The sequence below is a fragment of the Aspergillus viridinutans genome, assembly GCF_018404265.1.
Source record: "Aspergillus viridinutans IFM 47045 DNA, scaffold_1, whole genome shotgun sequence".
Lineage (NCBI taxonomy): Eukaryota > Fungi > Ascomycota > Eurotiomycetes > Eurotiales > Aspergillaceae > Aspergillus > Aspergillus viridinutans.
Genome location: NW_025091217.1, coordinates 1,102,169 through 1,122,520, shown reverse-complemented (window position 1 = coordinate 1,122,520; position 20,352 = coordinate 1,102,169). Strand labels below are relative to the sequence as shown.

At 50.7% G+C, this 20,352-nt stretch overlaps 7 protein-coding genes across 7 annotated transcripts; 5 read left to right on the top strand and 2 right to left on the bottom strand.

Annotated features, from left to right (window-relative positions):
* Positions 1 to 746: 746 nt before the first annotated feature.
* Positions 747 to 1,834, top strand: Aspvir_000304 (uncharacterized protein; the record flags this gene model as incomplete). The annotated part of the gene is made up of 2 exons (XM_043265441.1): positions 747 to 962; positions 1,043 to 1,834. 2 exons carry the CDS (start codon positions 747 to 749, stop codon positions 1,832 to 1,834), a joined length of 1,008 nt encoding a protein of 335 aa, XP_043121376.1.
* Positions 1,835 to 2,109: 275 nt separating this feature from the next.
* On the bottom strand, positions 2,110 to 3,017 carry Aspvir_000303 (ribulose-phosphate 3-epimerase RPE1; the record flags this gene model as incomplete). Its single annotated transcript, XM_043265440.1, has 3 exons — positions 2,110 to 2,373; positions 2,453 to 2,704; positions 2,775 to 3,017. The coding sequence occupies 3 exons, from the start codon at positions 3,015 to 3,017 to the stop codon at positions 2,110 to 2,112; spliced, it is 759 nt and encodes a 252-aa protein (XP_043121375.1).
* A 2,425-nt stretch (positions 3,018 to 5,442) lies between these two features.
* Aspvir_000302 (uncharacterized protein) lies at positions 5,443 to 8,364 on the top strand (the record flags this gene model as incomplete). Its single annotated transcript, XM_043265439.1, has 1 exon — positions 5,443 to 8,364. The coding sequence occupies one exon, from the start codon at positions 5,443 to 5,445 to the stop codon at positions 8,362 to 8,364; it is 2,922 nt and encodes a 973-aa protein (XP_043121374.1).
* Positions 8,365 to 8,970: 606 nt separating this feature from the next.
* Positions 8,971 to 9,478, top strand: Aspvir_000301 (Sm-like protein LSM2; the record flags this gene model as incomplete). Its single annotated transcript, XM_043265438.1, has 3 exons — positions 8,971 to 8,984; positions 9,062 to 9,312; positions 9,432 to 9,478. The coding sequence occupies 3 exons, from the start codon at positions 8,971 to 8,973 to the stop codon at positions 9,476 to 9,478; spliced, it is 312 nt and encodes a 103-aa protein (XP_043121373.1).
* A 749-nt stretch (positions 9,479 to 10,227) lies between these two features.
* Aspvir_000300 (DNA cross-link repair protein PSO2) lies at positions 10,228 to 12,817 on the top strand (the record flags this gene model as incomplete). Its single annotated transcript, XM_043265437.1, has 2 exons — positions 10,228 to 11,169; positions 11,225 to 12,817. The coding sequence occupies 2 exons, from the start codon at positions 10,228 to 10,230 to the stop codon at positions 12,815 to 12,817; spliced, it is 2,535 nt and encodes an 844-aa protein (XP_043121372.1).
* Positions 12,818 to 13,731: 914 nt separating this feature from the next.
* On the top strand, positions 13,732 to 15,404 carry Aspvir_000299 (cytochrome P450; the record flags this gene model as incomplete). The annotated part of the gene is made up of 3 exons (XM_043265436.1): positions 13,732 to 14,033; positions 14,086 to 14,892; positions 14,954 to 15,404. 3 exons carry the CDS (start codon positions 13,732 to 13,734, stop codon positions 15,402 to 15,404), a joined length of 1,560 nt encoding a protein of 519 aa, XP_043121371.1.
* A 551-nt stretch (positions 15,405 to 15,955) lies between these two features.
* optB (small oligopeptide transporter, OPT family) lies at positions 15,956 to 18,409 on the bottom strand (the record flags this gene model as incomplete). The annotated part of the gene is made up of 2 exons (XM_043265435.1): positions 15,956 to 16,623; positions 16,696 to 18,409. 2 exons carry the CDS (start codon positions 18,407 to 18,409, stop codon positions 15,956 to 15,958), a joined length of 2,382 nt encoding a protein of 793 aa, XP_043121370.1.
* Positions 18,410 to 20,352: the final 1,943 nt, after the last annotated feature.

Below are 20,352 nucleotides of genomic sequence, written 5' to 3'. Positions count from 1 at the left end.
TCTCATCAACGGTACCAGAAAATCACATTATCACGTAAAGTAGCAAACAAAGCAGAACTCATTTTCAAAAGGCCAAATTGAAAATGGAGAATTGACATTTGAATGATATGGAATGTGTAAGCCAAATTATATACTTCTGGCGGGCCGATCCCAGTTGGTCATCAGAACGGCTAACTGGGTGCCTGTTTTAAGACAATCGCCTTCAATCCATACCATGAGCGCCTATAAGGTGTACCAGAAAGAAAAATCCAAGGATAGATACAAGACGTCCATCATGCTGGAAATGGGTGGAACTGTCTGCCTGACGTCAGATCGCCACGCCTTAAATTTGGGTCTCCCATACAATCGCAGTTTCCGTTGGAGATTAACTCGGGAGGGAACTACGGATAGAAGCAGCTTGGGTCCTTCGCAGGCAATATTTAAGAGAACCATCACGCTTTCTTTCTGATCATTACTTTCTTTATCTATCGCAGCTGTGATAATTCCCATGGTAATTTCGCCTCAGTTGATGCTCAACTGTCACTGTTGCGAACAACACAGAAACACGTGATTATATCAAAGGCGTTGCGGGCTCCGGCCACGTCATAGGCCCTTTCCTGCTCCGCTTCTGAAAAGGAGATAACGGATTCTTGGAGAAAAGGAGGAGAAACATTTTCCTTCGATACCACCAAATACCGAATTCTCAACTTCTCCTTTCGTATCATCATCACTTTCCCCTCTCTCCCTTACACATTGCGACCTCAACAATGTCCGACTCTACTCTCTATCTCTACACCTCCCTCACTGCGGGGTCATCCCACATTGTCACCGCCACTGCACGGTTGGAGACGATTATGAAGGCCAACAAAATTCCCTTTCGCGCAATTGACGTGGCTACCGATGAGGCCGCTCGTAAGTTGTGGGGTCGTCGTTCCAAGGGTAAAAAATTGCCTGGACTGGTGAAGTTTGGCACTGTTGTCGGTGTAGGTCATTCTGATATTCCCTGATGAAAGTAGCCGCAGCTATCGACGGAGCTACGTGACTAATAGATTTGCTCATGTAGGATCTAGAGGATATCGAGGAGTGGAATGAGTACGGTGAGCTGAGGATGCAGATTGATAGTGTGGAAGATTTCGACAGCATTCCTGCCACCAGCTATCCTGTCTCAACTTCCGAGACAAACACTGGATCTGTCACCCCTGCTACCCCACAGCCTCCAGCACAGAGCGCAACCCCGAAGCAAAGCACAATCAAAATCCAGAGCCCACCGGCGAAAGAGAAAAAGGATGATTCAGTGACGCTTGCCTTGCGACAGGCGGGCGAGGAAGCTGCGGCAAAGGCCAAAGGCAACATGGGCGCAGATGGCAAGAAGGACAACACCTCCGCAGATTCTGAACAGCAGAAGGGGCAGTCCTCGAGCAGCGGGCAGAACAAAGGAGGAGAAGAACCTGTACGTCGGCGATCGGTGGTTCCTGCGGAAATTGTTGCGGGCGTTGGAGGGCGTCCACCTTTGAGGGTGCCCGAGTGCGCTGCAGAATCGTCTGCCAATTTCCGTGCTGATAATGCTGAAGCTCTAGGATTGGTTCAACATCACCGCGGCTCCATTGTCTCCGCAACTTCCCCAGAGGAAATGGAGAAGGTGGCTCAGGACCTGCGCAAATCCATATCTGGCGGCCACGAAGAAATATTAACGGCTTTGAAGAACGAACATGCGGAGCGGGCAGGACAGGACGAGACAATCGAGGAAGAGTCAGACAGCGAGGATGACAAGCCTGATGAGAAGAGTCGTCGCGAGGAAACCCAAAAACAGGATATTAAGGATGCGTTGAAAGCGACAGTGAGCGTTGAAGATTAGGGCACGGTTACAGTCTCTTCGAACATGGTTCAACCTCAAAGAATTTTCCTTGCGTGATTCGTTCGTGTATGATACCAAGTTGCATTTCTAACTCGCCGTCTGTCTCATACAATGCGTGATAATGCTTCAGATTAGATTATTTGATTCCAAGTTACGAAGCATTTTCTCCCAGCCTAGGCCTGTGTGGAAGTTAAGTTGAAACTGCACCAATGTAGGTGAGATTGTAAACAATGTTGAAAATAAAAGTTATGATCTTTCTAAATAATGGTATATGTTTATGTCTGGCGCCGCTTGTTAACAGCTTCGCGCAGCTTCGCAATGACGTCGGCAGGGTCCTGAGCGCCAAACACCGCCGAACCAGCGACGATAACGTTGGCACCAGCATCCGCAGCCTGGTCAATCGTTCCCAATCCCAAACCACCATCGACCTCAATGTTCAGATCCGGGTACCGCTCACGGAGAGCCTTCACCTTGGGAAGCTCGGAGGCCATGAACTTCTGACCTCCAAAACCGGGGTGTACCGTCATGACGAGAACCATCTACAGCAGCAGTAATTCGTTAGTATGCAATTCAGTAGTCTCTGTGTATCGCACGAGGGTAGAGACCGCGGAAACTCACATCAGGCCGTTCCTTCTCATCCTTGTTTTCCAGGATATCCCACAGGACGTCGACGGAGGTGTCGGGCTTGATGGCGATGCCCGCCTGCATGCCCTCGTCGTGGATATAGCGGATGAGGTCCTTCGGGCTTGTCAGACGGGTCGTCTCTTTGTCTTCTGGGGTAGTAGCGGCGATGGAGGAGATGGCGGCCTCGTAGTGGAAGCAGTATAGATCGCATCCGGCGGATTTGAACTCCTTGACCCATTTATGGGGCTGTCGAGGCAAGTCAGCATGTTTCTCTCGCGAAGTTGAACGAATTGGCGTATATTCGTTCTGTGCTCACCTCCATGATCATCATGTGGCAGTCAAAGGTACCCTTTCCAAGGGCCTGGGTTGGGCGGTCCACATGGGACCGGATCTTGGTGACAACGGGGGCGCCAAAGGTCATGTTCGGGACGAAGTGACCGTCCATGATATCAATGTGCAACCAATCGGCCCCCTGCGCGATCTTTGTTGAGCACTCATTGCCCAGGACTCCAAAATCCGCGCTCAGGATGGAGGGAGCTATGATTGCTGGAGGAGACATGGTGGGGTTAGTGATAGAGGGGCTTCTTCCGCTTCTAGATGTAGTTGAAACAGAGCAGCTGAGAGAGGGAGATGCAGTAGTAGCAGTATATGAGGAAATTGCAATAGAAGTAAAGCTGTACAGAGTGAATTACAGCAGGGAGAGCTTTCTGGAAAGATGCAGTCCTAGCTAGCTAAACAAGTAGGCCGCTCCCGTTCTCGGTCGACGTCAGTCCGACGATGGCAATCTGGTCGACGATAAGGGCTAGGGTCGTGACCTTCACGTGGGACGTGGGGTCGATCCGTCCGTGGGGTACGGCGGACTATAGCTACAATGTGGACTTTTGGAGTTTTTTTACTGTTCACTGCCTGTATTACATATTGCCACTACCTCCACAGATAGCAGCATATACTAAGGATATTAATACCATAGTATTAATATTAAACCATGACCTACCATAGTATTCAATATCAAATCATCATCTAGTCAGGATATCAAATCATCACCTAGTATGGATATCGATTCGATACCATAGTATTCAACATCGAATCATCAACTAGTAGGAATATCGATACCATAGTATTTGATATCGAATCATTAACTAGTATGAATATTGATACCATAGTATTCAATATCAAATCATCATCTAGTCAGGATATCGAATCATCATCTAGTAGGAATATCGATACCATAGTACTATACTAAGATATATATATTATAAATATACTGCATTTATAGTGAGTACCCCCCTCTTTATATATATATATATTTAAACTATAAGGGCACAACCTTAGTATATAATAATTTAATATTAATGTAAATAGTACTATGGTATTACTATTCCTACCAGATAATAATTTAAATTGAATACTATGGCATCGAATCGATATCCTGACTAGTTGATGATTCGATATCAAATACTATGGTATCAAATCGATATCCTGATTCCTGACTACCTTTGTTGATGATTCGATATCGAATACTATGGTATTGAATCGACATCCTGATTCCTGACTAGTTGATGATTCGATATCGAATACTATGGTATCAATATTCATACTAGTTAATGATTCGATATCAAATACTATGGTATCAAATTGATATCCTGATTCCTGACTAGTTGATGATTCGATATCCTGACTAGATGATTTGATATTGAATACTATAGTATCGATATTCCTACTAGATGATGATTCGATATCCATACTAGTTGATGATTCGATGTTGAATACTATGGTATCGATATCGATACTAGATAATGATTTAATATTAATACTATACATGCAGTGCGTGCAATCATAAGGTAGCGGTAGTGGTAGCATGTAATCATTGTAAAAATACCAAAAGTCCACATTGTAGCTATAGTCCGCCGTAGTGGGGGGCTGCCAGCCTGAATGCCTGAACCAGGGTTGACGACTTAACCATATCAACAAATGATCACGGGAAAGGATCACGATGCAACATCGACTGCCATTTCATCTCGAAGTCGATAGTTTCTATCCGTCGTTGGCTCTTCATTAAGATTATGGCCCAATGACCGGAGTATTGTTGTTGTCTTCTTGGGCTCTCTGCTTGTGATGGAACTCCCATTTCCGTTGGTTCTCCAAGTGGTGACCACTCAAAGGCTCCGAATTTAACCGCCCTTCCAGACTATGATGGAGGGGAACGGAATTTTAAGCAAGAAAGCCTGCGATAGACCACGCGGAAGGAATTAATATCAGGGAACAATCTCATCAGGGAGGCATTGATTGTCGAGTCATCATTCTGCCTGTCTGTCTGCTCGAAGCCTTCTAAACATAGCCACTCGGCGCTTGCGTTGCACCAATCAGTGCCCTTCCTCATGTGAACAATATGCAAGTGCACCTTGAGCGCTTCGGGGCAGACCTCTTGAACTTCATCCTCATCGTAATTGGTGTGTTCAAGGTTCAATAGCTCCAAAATCCTCCCTGATTCGGTCAAAGATGCCTGGGCTGTTACTATCGGCGACGCGCCTGCTACACAACCACCAATAGTGGTACTTCTACCAAGCCTTTCTCAAGGATTCCCTGTCCCAAGGTGCGCGATGGTGCAGTAGTTTCTGCACGGGTGACTGCTAGTGTGAAATGATGATGAGATCCTGAGATCCCCGCGCCTGCCTCCGGGTATGTGGTTCTATTTATCATGGTCGTTCGCTACAACCTCATGTTCTGCACCTAGTCCTCAATCGTGTTGTTCTCTTCTTCCTTTCTGCGTGTTGTGATAGTGCCTTGAGCTCTGGAAGCTTGGGCTTCATTCGTTGACATCCTCCTTTGATTTATTAATACTGGCAGACCCGTTGATCGGCGTCGCCTGTGATTGAGATACCCTAGAAGTACCGGCTGATTTCTCTCATTTCTGCGGATTATAATCATTGAAAGGAGGAGTTAAATCTAATAGCGGGAATCAACAGTCAACACCGCAGCACGAGATGGCTGACGCTTCTCGGGCTTCAACGAGATGCCCGCCCTCTCGGCAGGTCCGAGGGACGAAACTTAATACCATAATGGAGGAAGTAAGCGAGGGTCCGGACTCGGACAAGATCAAGAATGATGGTGCTGGGTTTCATTCAACCACCTCAGGACCGCAGCTGAAACTCATGACCACGGGTCTTTCTAGCCTTTCTCTCTCAAGGCTGAATCGTCTTCGTTCGCCATTGTCAGCAGGCACGATGTCATCTTGCTCGGACACGGAATGGCAGCGACAGATGCAGAGCTTGGATGATCTGTATGATGTTACGGATGAGGACTCCGAGTTGAGCGACGATTGCACTTCATTCTCGAGCTCCCGACCGACGAGCCTTACAACTCCCACTACAAGGAATCCTATTACCTCGCCACTGAATCGGAATCGGTACCCCAGCCTCACAATACCTTCATCGACCACGTGGCCCTCATTACACAATGCGCCAAAGAGCTCTCCAGTTCCTCCAACGCCGCCGCCGAAGATACCAGTTTCACCTGCTGCTCTGTCCATACTTGCGAGAACAGTACCGGCCCTGAATGCCCCTCCCTCCTTGGATGGCAGTGTATCTTCGGATCAGGTCTCCAATAGCAGCGAGCCAGTAACTCCGGACTTGCAGTCCCTTCCAGATACTGACTGGAACGCCCCAGATGTTCAGGTGCGACCGGAAATGATAGACTGTCAGCATGCGGACATTGATAGCGATGGGAATGACCCCGATGTTCAAAGCATTGAGATAGCCATTGAGAACCCGGACGAAGATTGGCAACACGTTCTCGGCAGCTTTCCGCCTATTCCCAGCCAGTCTACATTGCCGTCGGATGGTGGTGTTTTTCTCCCTGAAGATGCCCTCGCAACTTTGAGGCACATCCCATTGGGCGGCACACCGGAGCCTTGGTCAGAAACATCTGCTCAGAACGAAGAGATGTGGCAGCTCGAGCTACCTGTCGAGCGTCCTCGCAGCGCCGATGATGCGACTCCAGCCTCAGCCCTCTCCGGATACAGCTTCAGCGGGCTCAGTATACCTTCTCCCGGAGGATTCTTTGCGTCACTTGGTGCTCGAGCTCGTCACACTTGGTCGATTCCTAGAACTGCTATGCCACCCTCTTCTGCCATCGCGGAAAGTTTCTACAACTTACCCTTTGGTCGCGATGACGGAGAAGTAGTTGAACAAATCATTGAACGTCCCGAGCGATGCACCGATGAGCAATTAACTGCGACCTATGTACCCGAGGGACCCCCAACTGCAATCAAGATACCCTCGGAGGCATCATCGTTCCCCATTGGGTATCAAGACAGCCCTGTGAGCCCTGTAGCGGATGCAGTGCACGAGATTTCAAGACCCGCCACCTATTGCGAAAGCCAGGATCGTGATGAAGACTACGAGGAGGAACTGAAAAGAAAGGCAATGTCGAGTCTGGATCGGACGAGTGTCTGGTTGGCGGCGCAGCAGACCTATCTTGCTGCACTCAGCGAAACTAATCCTGTCAACTCCTTGGACAATGAAGAGTCGGACGCACTCGAAGGGGTTCGAGATGATTGCGAGAAGAACGCCCCTGGGTTATGTCGGAAAAAGTCTGTCCGCTTCGCCGAGTCCGTATCTGAAGCAGCCCGACCACCGTCTGCCCTGGCTAGTAAAGACTCGATCTATTGGCGAGGCTTCCAATCGGTGCTTGGGCGTTCGACTCGTCGAGATAGCTTCATTCATCGAAGCACGCGCTTTGACGCTGTGCAGTCAATTCGATCAGGTTTACTCAGCATGCATATCAACTGTTTGCTGGGGAATTATGAGCTGGTGCGGCCCGAACGACCTCCCTACAAGGGTCCATTCTCACAGGCTCCCCGCAATTCCGTACTTACGTCGGTATTGGCAGAAAAGGCACAGTTTTCCATCCTGGAGAAGGAGCAATTGGTCTTATCTCAGCTTCGTCCGCCCATGTGGGCCATGGACGCTCTCAGGTACCTTAATGGCGGCCACCTGGTCACCAGTCCCGCCAGAACGCGTCTTTCCACAGCGACTGCACAACCCGTGCCTCCTCAAAGACCTAGAGGACGCCGGGTGAGAGTTTTGGACCTGGGCGGACACGCCTCGTGCGAATGGGCGTGGCAGCTTGCCCACGATTATCCCAACGTTAAAGTCTATACTGTGTTTACTGAGCACCAAGCAGTAAACCATGGCGTCAAAGGCCCGTCTAATCATTGCCAGATTCCCGTGTCTCAACTGTGGAAACTACCGTTCTCGGACAACAAGTTCGACCTGATCTCGGCCCGCTCACTGCCCGCCTTGCTGAGGAACGAGCGCCCGGTCGGGGAGACGCAAGATGAGTACGACCTTTGCCTACAGGAATGCCGCCGCTGCCTCAAGCCTGGGGGCTATCTGGAGTTTTTCGTGATGGACGCCGAGATTTCCCGCGCAGGACCGTATGCCACTGCTGCTTCGGTTGAGTTCGCGTTCAACCTCAAAACTAGGGGATACGACCCGTTACCAACAAGGAGCTTTCTTGGACGCTTGCGAACTGGAGGCTTTGTTGGCGTGAAGAGGGCATGGATGTTTCTGCCTATGGGCATGGAGCCTGTAAAAGCACAACTTCCCAGAGAGACGCCAGACCCTCGGGTCAAGAGCTGGGTCGACGAATACGAAGCTGTACACGGGCCTGTGGGCAGCACGGCCGACATCGCGAGCGTGACAGGTCTCTTTGGAGGCTGGATGTGGGAACAATGGCTTCTCAAGCTGCAAGTCGAGATGGGTCGCGAGCGACACCGGTTGCTCGAAGGTATCGGTAGCGTTTTTGATGAGGGCCGCAAGAATGGCGCAGGCTGGACCTGCCTGTCTGGATGGGCGATGAAGCCGAAACGCAAGATGCCGCCCTCGCGTCTTCGAACCGGTTAACTGTTTTGTTTGATCTGAGAACTGGTTTCTCGACCTACACTCCCTTTGATGATGCTTTATCGTTTGTCAGACCAAGTCGGTCTTATAGTTTGATACCCCTATTGCCCTGGTGGCGGTCTATAATGTAATAATGATTGAGGACTCCCTATAACGCATGTTTGATACACCTGGTCCGGGAGAGCGCGGGATCTGATCTTTGAATATTCATATGACACCTGCTATGTACATACATCAGCGCAGAGATGTAGACGCGCTCGCTCGGTAAGAGCTAGCCATATGACTTACTGATAAAGGTTTCCATTGTAACCCTAATCGCACGTCGAATTGATTGTTACCTATCGACAAATACCTTGATGTTCTTTGTGTCATGCTGTCAAACCAGATATCAATCACGTGATAAGGTGCTGCTGAGTTCAACCCGACCAACGCAATGCGACATGAAATTCAAATCACCAACTTCAGGACATTTCTCCCTTCGCGTTTGTGGTTCTCATCAAAGAGGGACACGGGAGGCAATATACCACTCATTTACAAAGCTTGACAAGCAATGCGATAGCGCCTTGATTTTTCCCTCGACTACCCCTCCATCGCCCTAACGTCGCAACCATGCTTTTCTTCAGGTATGTCACTAAGAGCTATAACTGGCTCATCACCAACTTTTGGCTGGTCCTATAGCTCACATTCTACCGCTTTACAGTTTTTTCAAGACCCTCACCAACCAGACCGTCACCATCGAGCTCAAGAATGACATTCGTATCCGCGGAACCTTGAAGTCGGTCGATCAATACCTCAACATTAAGCTCGACGATGTCGACGTCCTCGATTTAGACAAATACCCTCACCTCTCCTCGGTGAAGAACATGTTCATTCGTGGTAGCGTGGTGCGATATGTCATGCTGCCCCGGTCAGAGGTTGATGTCGGTCTTTTAGAAGACGCTACGCGGAGAGGTACGTCCTGAGCTACCACGGGTTCTGCCCAGCTGAGGCGATTCTCCTTCACTGCCGCAATCTGGGCTTCTATCCTGAGTAACCCGTTTCATTTCCGTTAGATGGATGCTAACTGGTAGTCTCCCTGCAGAAGCCGCGAACCAAGCCGGAAAAGCTCGGTGATTGAATTATGTATTTTCTTTTTTTCTTCGAGGCTATCCATCTATGACGATGCATATCGCTCAATTATCTCTTGCATGATCGCTCATGATGCGATCGCACTTTATGTTGCACGAACGAATCGATTGCGGGCGAGTGCTACAAGTTGGACAGAAGGTCGTGGTTGATAAATACGATACCACACGAGGGGCGTAATAATGATTTCAACGGGCGAAAGAGCGGTTATTATACGCTTCAGTTGGCCTTCTGACAGCTGGCTTATATCAATGGTGATCGGACGCTAGAATAGCTCTCAGATTTTGGAAGTGAGGGCGTCTGAAAAGCCCCAACTAGATTAGAGCTAATGAGCAGGATTATTAACCCAGGAAACACATATGCTTATTGTACACTTTCCGTCAAATGGTAGCAAATGTAGTTGAATCTGATGGTGTACCTCTCTCGTAGAGCGTACAGAAACCGGCAGTCAAGCCCATATACGCACGTGACCTCGCGTCGCGAAAAACAGGATTCGCCGCGCCGGCCGCGCCCTTCTGCTTGGGCTTCTTAACCGCCAATTTCATGACTCATGACGATACGAATCTGTACGTTTCCTGAACAAGCGTGACGGGAAATTTCCCCTGTTTTTATGTGAATACGGAAGGCATGTCCTTTGAGCGAGAGATCAACGAATTGCTATCGTTATAGCCACCACGACGTGCCCGCAAGACCCCGCCGATTTCCCCCAAGTGCTTGCAAGTATCCGTTTGAAGATCGACAATGGCGGGCGCCCAGGCGCGAAAAGGATTTACTCCATCGAAGACACCACCCGGCTCAAAGCAGAAAACGCAGGTGAAACGGAATGCGAGTCTGTTGAGTTTCTTCCAGAAAGCCGACGGGCCCCCGCAAGCCACCTCTCGGCAGCCTCGAATCACGCAGTTTGCAACTAAGGTCGAGCGTTCGACTGGGAGCGGTAATAGCCCCGTTTCATTACGCAGACAAGGTAGCTCGCAAGCAAGTAATACGGCTGGGGGTCTGTTTCTGGAGGATAAGAATGGTTCGAAGTCGTTGAAGACGGGAACCGGTATTCCTGACTCCCGCGAGTCAAGGTCGAGGACACCGGATGATATCTGGGGAGATGAGGACGGAAATGAAGATGTGACACAGCCAGAGGGTGGGAGATATAATGAGAACGGAAACTCGGTCAAGCGAAGAAAAGTGGACTCTTCCTCAGCGGTTGATCAGGGCGATGTTCCCCATCCGGCCAAACCTACTAAGACCCGCCAACTCAGTGGTCCTTTTATCGATGAATCGGACAGCGAAGACGATCTGGGTGCATTCAAGGAGGTAGACGAGGAAGTACCGAGCTTTGAGCGGACCACGACCGGAAACGAAGAAAAATGTCCAAGTAGTGGTAATGTTAACCCGGCACGTCAAGAGCAACCGTCCGCTGTCGCCGCACCCTCATTGGTAAGAGAAGCCACGAGTCACGCAGGAGACGATGAATTCGCGAATTTTGACGATATAGAAGACGATAACTTCCTAGACGACGATACACTTGATCCATTTTACGCAGACGAAGATGCTGGCGAGAACGCGGATTTCCTTGACTCAACTGTTATGGATGATTCCTTGGGGATCAATGATGTTAGCGAATGTTCTGGTGGTGAAGGTCCTGCATGTCCGATATGCCAGTCAGATCTATCAGGGTTAAGCGAGTCGGTAAGATGCCGGGTTGGGATTCCTATTTTTCGAACCTCTAACTAATTTGTTGCAGGATGTGAGCCTGCATGTGAACGATTGCCTCGACGGGGAGCCTACGGCTAACTCAGAAGAAACACTCCCGAACGCTCCGAAGCAAGCCCTATCGCGGTCCGATAGGGCTGCTGTCCCACGACCAGCTCAACGTGACCCGTTGTCGTCGGTCGGTACAAAGTCAAAATCAGCCTTCTCGGAGATTATGGCTGGAAACGCTGAAGATGCCGCTTGGGCGACTGCAGCAGCAGGAGAGATAGCGTCTCGCGGGAAGCAGGCTTATCAACGAACTTGTCCGTTCTACAAGATTCTTCCTGGTTTTTCCATCTGCGTGGATGCGTTTCGCTATGGTGCCGTGGAAGGCTGTAACGCCTATTTTCTCAGCCACTACCATAGTGATCACTATATCGGTCTCACATCGTCCTGGCGACATGGTCCTATCTACTGTAGCAGGGCTACGGCCAATCTAGTGCGCCAGCAACTCAAGGTTGACCCCAAGTGGGTTGTAGACCTGCAGTTCGAAAGGAAGACAGAGGTTCCTGGAACGAAAGGCGTGCATGTCACCATGATCGAGGCCAATCACTGCCCTGGGAGCGCCATCTTCCTTTTCGAAAAACAGGTGGGATCCGGATCATCCGCGAGAGTACAACGGATCTTGCATTGTGGAGACTTTCGAGCGTCTCCCGCACATGTGCAACATGCACTATTGCGTCCGGAAATAGATGACCCTACTACTGGCCAACGCCGTCCACAGAAAATTGACGTTTGTTACCTTGACACGACATATATGAGTCCTAAGTATGCGTTCCCCAGCCAGGAGGATGTCATCGAAGCATGCGCGAATCTCTGTGTCAGTCTCGACAGGAACCCGGAAGAAGGTGTTGGTCAGAGTCTGTTGCAGAAGGGAAGTTCTGGTGCAGGGAATGTTATGAGCCGATTCTTTTCTGCGATGAGCGGATCCCGTGGCAATTCAGAGAACCAGGCCGCGCGGGCTCAGGGTCGGTTGCTTGTCGTTATAGGGACATACAGTATCGGCAAGGAGCGAATATGTCTTGGCATCGCGCGAGCACTAAAAAGCAAGATATACGCCACGCCAGCCAAGAAGCGAGTGTGCGCGTGCTTAGAAGACCCGGAATTATCCTCACTACTCACTGATGATCCGGCTGAGGCTCAGGTGCATATGCAGACGCTTTTTGAGATTCGCGCAGAAACCTTGGCCGACTACTTGGACTCAATGAAGCCGCATTTCTCGCGCATTGTAGGCTTTCGACCGACGGGCTGGAATTATCGTCCGCCGGCAGGTCGAATGCTGGACAACCCGCCCGTCTCCACAGTGTTGCACTCACCGCAGTGGAAAACGCCGTTTTCGGCACGCGATCTGACACCTCAAAGAGGGAGTACCCGGGAGAGTGCGTGCTACGGGGTACCATATAGCGAACACAGCTCTTTCCGTGAGCTGACTATGTTCTGCTGCGCCTTACGGATAGGACGGATAATCCCGACTGTGAATGTGGGTAGCCGGCAGAGTCGGGATCGAATGAAAGCATGGTTTGAACGGTGGGAGGCCGAAAAGAGGAAGAGTGGACTGTACCGAGTAGAGGGAGAACGATGGTAAATGTGCAGCCTACTTACCGTTGATAGAGATGTACATACCCCTAGGGAGCATATGTGACCTATCCGTCGAGCCGCTGATATATCATGTACATATTTGGATATAGAGAATGAGATGCTCCACACCATCTAGTACTACAAGTCCTATTAGGCTAAGTCTGTAAGTTGTAAATTTGCAAAGATCTGCAATAAATTGGGAGTAGTCTGCATCATCTGCATCTTCGACACGCTTGGGATCAGGCATCCAGGCAGGCAGGCGATCACTTGTTCTTCTTCCTCCAAACCATCACCTATCGCAAACCTCCAATTATTACAAGACATGGCTCCGCACAACCAAGGTTTGTCTTAGCCACTTTTACCACTGCTGACAGGATGATTGGCAACCCCACTCTTGATACTAGACTAGCACCGAGAGTCAAAGCAGAATAACCGAGCGGTGAAGCGGTTGAAAACGCCAGCGTCGGGGTCGCAGATCGGCTGGTAGCCGGCTTGGGCCCATCCCCAGACTCCCGACCCCCAGATCCGTCACTTGGATAGCCTCGGGGTTTCCCCTCAACCGCTCCAACCCTCCAATCCATAAATAGACTGACTGCATCACTGCAGTGTCTGCCACGGTTTGTTGGCAGACTATATCATAAGCAGCGTGCCATGGACTAGATTCTGGCTCTTTGTGATCGACTTGAGTCTCTGGCCGTTGCTTCTTGGTTTATCCTTATATACTGACACGACACCTCTTGGCACGCAAAAGTCTTTCTCCGGAACAACCAACCTAGCTACCAACAAGGTTAGTCCAAGGCAATTGATTTGCAGCCCTATCAGACCATTGCAACACAGCATCTACATCGGTCGTTACTAATGGTTAAGCAATCCTGCTCAGATCTGGCCGCTTTGCAGATTGGAATTTAGGATCGGCCCACTATGATCACCGACATCCTCACCCCGCAGAACACAGGTTTTATCCTGCTGGGTCTGCTTGCCGCTTACTACATTCTTCCGTACCTGCAGACATGGCATCTACATGACATTCCTTCTCCGAGCTTTGCTGCATTTAGCAACCTCTGGCTGCTCCTGCAGGCCCGTAGAGGTCACCGGTTCCTGAAGGTGGACGAGGCCCACAAGAAATATGGAAAACTGGTTCGCATTGCGCCAAAACATGTCTCCATTGCGGACGACGATGCAATTCAGGCGATCTACGGCCACGGAAATGGTTTTCTCAAGTCGTATGTGTATCCCCATCGGATCTCTTCCGAACTTTGACTTATTGCCTTACAGCGATTTCTATGATGCCTTTGTCTCGATTCGTCGCGGTCTTTTCAATACTCGCGACCGTGAAGAACATACCCGCAAGCGCAAGACTGTCTCTCATACCTTTAGTACGAAGTCCATTGGCCAGTTCGAGCAGTACATCCACCAAAACGTCGAGCTGTTCGTTCAGCAGTGGACCAAGCTCGCCAAGCTCAATGGTAACCCCCGGTCCGGCTATGCCACCATCGACGCTCTCAACTGGTTCAACTATCTGGCTTTTGACATCATTGGCGACCTTGCCTTTGGTGCTCCCTTTGGAATGCTCGAGAAGGGCAAGGATATTGCCGAGATGCGCAAGACGCCTGACTCGCCCCCCACCTACGTCCAGGCTGTCGAGGTCCTCAACCGTCGTGGTGAGGTCTCTGCTACTCTCGGCTGTCACCCCGGACTCATCCCCTACGCCAAGTATCTCCCAGACCGCTTCTTCAAGGATGGCATTCAAGCCGTTGAAAACCTGGCCGGTATCGCCGTTGCCCGTGTCAACGAGCGCCTCAAGCCAGAAGTCATGGCTAAGAACACCCGTGTCGATCTCCTGTCCCGCCTGATGGAAGGCAAGGACAGCAACGGCAACAAGCTCGGCCGCGAGGAACTCACCGCCGAGGCCTTGACCCAGCTCATCGCTGGTTCAGATACTACCTCCAACACCACCTGCGCAATCCTCTACTGGTGCATGTATACGCCCGGCGTCATCCCCAAGCTCCAAAAGGTTCTCGACGAGGCTATTCCCGACGACGTCGATGTTCCCACACACTCCATGGTCAAAGATATTCCATAGTATGCGCCCATTCCATCCATTGCCTCTCCCGTTCGTTATTTTGCTAACAATCACTTCCAGCCTGCAATGGGTCATCTGGGAAACTATGCGCATCCACAGCACCTCCGCCATGGGCCTTCCCCGTGAGATCCCCCCCGGCAATCCCCCGATCACCATCTCCGGCCACACCTTCTACCCCGGCGACGTCGTCTCCGTACCTAGCTATACCATCCACCGCTCCAAGGAAATCTGGGGCCCCGACGCCGAGGAATTCGTCCCCGAACGCTGGGATCCCGCACGCCTTACACCGCGCCAAAAGGCCGCTTTCATTCCCTTCTCCACCGGCCCCCGCGCCTGCGTCGGCCGCAACGTCGCCGAAATGGAACTGCTCGTCATGACCGGCACAATCTTCCGGCTCTTTGAGTTCGAGATGCAGCAGGATGGACCCATGCAGACACGTGAGGGCTTCTTGCGCAAGCCTCTGGGACTGATTGTCGGGATGAAGCGGAGAACTGCGCATGCCTCTGTTTAAACACCACCAGTCGAGCAATGTGATGGCTGGTGGAATTCTAGGATATGACTTGGGAGGAATTGACCGTTGGATAGGGCCCGCGATAATGCAATGAATTGGATGTATTGAAAATTCTTCTTTCTTCTCTCATGTTTCTATATCTTCGATTCACTTTCTTCGATGTGATCAGTTGTTTATGCATTGTTGATATCTTTCGGGTTCTTCTGGCTCCTCTGCATGATCCCGTTCAGCAGCGCTTCCTGCTGGTGCAGAGGGCATTATATAAATATCAAATCCTACGAAGCGATCAAAACTTCCGACTCGATAAGACTTGAAAGTTGTTGTCAAATTATGAATATTATGACCTTGAAGTAGCTCCGTAAAAGCATTATCGTAAGTAAGTCATCACATTATTATCATGACATAGGTTGCATGTCCAGCCGGACAGGAAGACATCAAAACCATAGAAGAACAATACAGAACCCCCACGAACATCCCATAGCTCAGACAGACACTGCTCCACCTGTATCTAACAGGTCGCATGCCTGGGCCGACGTGCAATCTGCACGGCATCAAGACCAGGACTTGGGACCGAAAGTTTGGCCGTCTTCCAACGGAATCTGGATGGCCGTCCCCGAGGCATCCATGGTGTCAGCGGCGATGTTGGTACCCCACCAATCTGGGAAACTCGTGTCGGTCAATTGAAGCGCGAGGAAGATCAGGATGGTGCACAGCGCCAGGCCGACGTCCAATCCTGCGGACAAAACGTAGGTGTAGTGCATCCACCATCCGCGGAAACGGTTGCGGATGTATCTGTTGAACACAAGACCTACGATACCCCAGCTGAGGTAGTTCAGCGGCGTCGCGGGGGGAATCAGTCCGGCACCACCGAAGATGACGGGCGCGCTGAGGTACCGGATGGGACTCTTGGGCCAGTAGCGAGCACCGAGGTAGATTGCAACGGGCAAAATGGCGCCAGCGAGCCAGAACCACATAAGACCAGAATATATCTGACCGGGAGAAAACATGCGGGAGGGGCCGATGACACCCCAAATGATGGAAGCATTGAAGAATACGCGGCCATTGGGACAGGTGTAGTGGTTGGCCTGTTTTGGGTCGCAGACGTTCTTAATTGCTCCAAGTGCCCAGTTCATCGTGCATATTTGGACGACCGAGGACCACAAACAGGCAACCAACTGTCCGGTGAAGGTCACGCGAGGCGGGAGCTTCATGTAGTGGCCTAGGTTGAACTCAAGTCAGCTCTATGATCGTGCCAATTCGACGACTCTTCTGTTTTTGATAAATGACATACCCAATTTCATGTCCTGGCAGAAATACAGGCCCTGCGACATGGTGATGTACCCGTAGGTCTTGAACAACATCATGGCCATAGGGCGTCCCGGCTGCATGTAACCGATGATGAACTCCGTAATGACGTTCAGTCCGATCTGAATGTTGGTCGTCGCCTGCACGAGACCAATGGGCACGAACCACACAGCGGCGATGATCAAGGAGACAAAAAAGGCCCACCAGGTCAAATGAGTTGGATAGCCCAGTACAACGCCTAGACCCATTCCGATCATGACCAGTGAAAGTACAGCATACCACCACAATGGGACGGTCTTGAATCGGGACATGAGACGACCGTGGACGTCTTCCTCCTCCTCACCGAACTTGCGTAGCCGCGCCCACAGCTCCTTCCCATGAAAGAGTCCAGTATGAAGGAGCACAGCGATGATGGTAGCAAAACTCAAACCATAGTTCAGAGCGAATGTGGTGGACAGGAAAAGAGGCGAATACTGTTCATACTTGGCTTGGTCAAACTCGTAATTTGAGGTCAGAATTTTAGACACCTTGTACCGGCTGGCAGTGTTGTCGTAGCTGCCTGAGTCGCTAATGGGCAAGTACTTGCCGTACCACATACCACTATAGTGCACGCCCATTGTGGTGATCCAGAAAAATATCACCATACCAATCAGAGTATTCATGTGCGCATGCCACGGGGAGATCAGGGGACTGAAGTTGAAACCAGAGATCTGTGTCCAGTCAAACGTGATGGGGATGAGGGAAAGCCCGGTCCAACCACCAAAGAGCTGGTTGATGACCGGGTTCTGGGGCTTGATCCAGGTGATGAAAGCGAAGGTACTCAAGAACGGAGCAATGTATCCGGGGAACCAGTACCAGACGAATGATCCGATCATGCAGTACAGAAAGAGGCGGTACTTTCCAATGGTCCATCCAGAGACCTTTCGTGGATCGGGCTTTGAGTGATCATGCAAAGCAGTAAAGAGTGCGGAGTTAATGAGAGTAGAGGGCCAGATCATGGCGGCTGGCGTGACCAGGAACCGATGGAAGAAACCGGCCAAGCCAAAGCCTAGAGTCTGGGTAGATATGCACATCAAAATCTCAAAAGCCCAACTAAAACGCTGCTTGTAGAAGGCTCTCTGAGCGAGCAGCACATCCGTCGCATAAGCAGCACCACCACCAAAGGTAGCATTGGACATGATGACAATAAGAGCATGCTCCTTCTTGCTAAACGGTCCGGGGTTGAGGTTGCAATCGATGCCGAAGAACTTGAACTGCTTGCTGGGCATTACCTTGTACCAAGCCACCCCCACTGGGTAGGCGACGACCTGGATCACGTACGAGGGGATGACAATGTACGGCTGGCGCATAGAAAACAGCATGTTGAGAGCTGAACCAAGGGTCGCGAACACCAAGCCGATAGTCCAGGCGCGGATTGTGTTTGTGTGTCCACCCTCATCGTAGTTTGGAACAGCGGAGCGAACCTCGATATAGGGCGAATTTTCCATAAGTTCGTGGGCAACGCCAGCACGAGCGCCCTTGTCGGACGTGTGCAGGGCCTCATCGAGCTCCTCGGCCACATCGTCAGGGAGATTGGGATCCCACTGATGTAGCTCCTTGATGTGCCTGAGATGCTTCAGGACCTCATCGGGTGCCGTCTCGTCCGCCAGAGAGTTGTCGCTGACGGCGACCGTGGGCTCGATGATCTTCTCCTCCTTCATCCTGAGAGGATGATCGAACGGTTGAAGTTGGCGGCAGATAATTGAAGAGGTTCTTCAATGCAGGATGTCTGCAGTGGATGAGAAAAGGAGTAATAGTGGAGTAGTGCCGTCGTGAGAAGGATCCACCTCAGGCTGCTGCCATACACGATCGACAGGGGAGAGAATTAGATGATCAGAGAAGGATGATAGGGGAAGGGAAGGGGGAGGAAGATCAGACGCGAAGCAGATACAGGGGTCACGTTATATACGGAAGTGAGAGTGGTGCGCGGGCGAGAACCATCACTGACAGGAAACCATCCCCCCGGCAGGTCTCCCTATCACTATCCCAACCAGATATCCGTGCTTATTTCAAGGCCGACGGTAACCCGCCACGTTATCTCTGGATACTTTCATTTACTATGATTTCAGCCACTCAAAGATCATATCTCAAGGAGGGGGATGGGGCCCGCTGTCCGCCACCGAGAGAGAGTAAGTCATTTGCTCTTGTCAGATGTTACCCTGATAGGTAACCAGTTCATAAACGCATGGTCTGATCGATTGTTAGTTCTAGGATGGGGCATTCCAAAGTGATTTTCGACACGTGTGAGAACGAAGGACTCGACAATGATAGCTTCCCATTGGAGGAAACCGGCCGGTTGGAAAGTCTTGGGTTCCATCCATGAAAGACATGAACCTAGACTGCAGGTTATCGGCGAGACAGTCCATGGAGCTATACTAGCGCTCCTGTTGCCATGGCCCGAAAGCGACGCAATCAGAGCTTCTTCTTTCTTATTTCTGGAGAGCAGTGCTCCACCGCGCTGGTGGCGCCAGAGAGACTGAGAACGCTCAGAAGCTGTCCAATACTGATGGCAGCGCGAGGGAGCCCTAGTATCAACCCAGCAATTCATTAGAAGTTGGAACGACGTCTGATTGCCCCGCCGGGAGTCCGAACCCATGTCCAGGTCGCACAAGGTCTCAGGGATACTCGACGGCGCCTTTGCTCGAATCAAGTTGGTTTTTTTCACATTCTCCCCTCTTCCCAGGTTGCCTGCCATTTACTGACTGTGGGGTAAAAGCCAGGACCGGTCGAATTCTACATAACTCTTGCAGTCTTGCCGCTTAAGCCCCGATCAACATCAGAGAAGGCAATTCTTCTGGGCTATCCTTGGTTAGACTCAAACTCAAGCAAACCAAAGACAAGACTAAATGGTTGGGGGCTGGCTGGAGCTAAATTAGGCCGGCCATATGTGCCAAATCCGGGGTAGCGTGGTCTCCTGCATCAGACAGTGGCCACTGGCTTGCTTCTGAACATTTCCATACCCTCACAACAAAAGATCATGTGGCTTCTGGAACAGACAAGATCAGCAAGGGGGGAGCAGAATCGCTGATTTGGGTGGCAACATTCGCTTATCAGAAGCCCAAGTGAGTCTCAGATATGTCGCTGGGTATGGATTGATGGGATCATGGGCAGGACTGGAGGAGGATGCAGAGGATTGGATTTGAAACAAGACGGCTGATAAGCTTGCTGCAGCGCGCGCACCCACGAGGCTTGTCCGTGATAAGCCAGCGATAACCGCCACCAATCATGCTTTGAGCCTTTGAGAATTGGGAGCGGAAGAGCCCGAGGTACTTGGCTTTAGACGCCTAAAAAGGAGGGAAATGGGACCGCAGCGGATAAGTCTGTGGAAATTGCGACTGTTGCAACCTCACCCCATATGAACCAAGGAATTTATTATGCGATAGTATTACTTACCTTCTGGCGAGTTCTCAGATGGCCACGTACCCGGTGTTACTTGACCCTTGGTTTAGCTGAGACCAGGACTACTCCTGAATCCTGATCGTTATGCTGGTTTGTACAAGGCTGTTGTTCAATTTGAGACCAATTTCCCCTCCCGATCATTGACTTCCCGAGGTAAGACAGTAAGTTTGCAAGCGCGTCTGTCTACGGAGAACTCCGTGCCTTT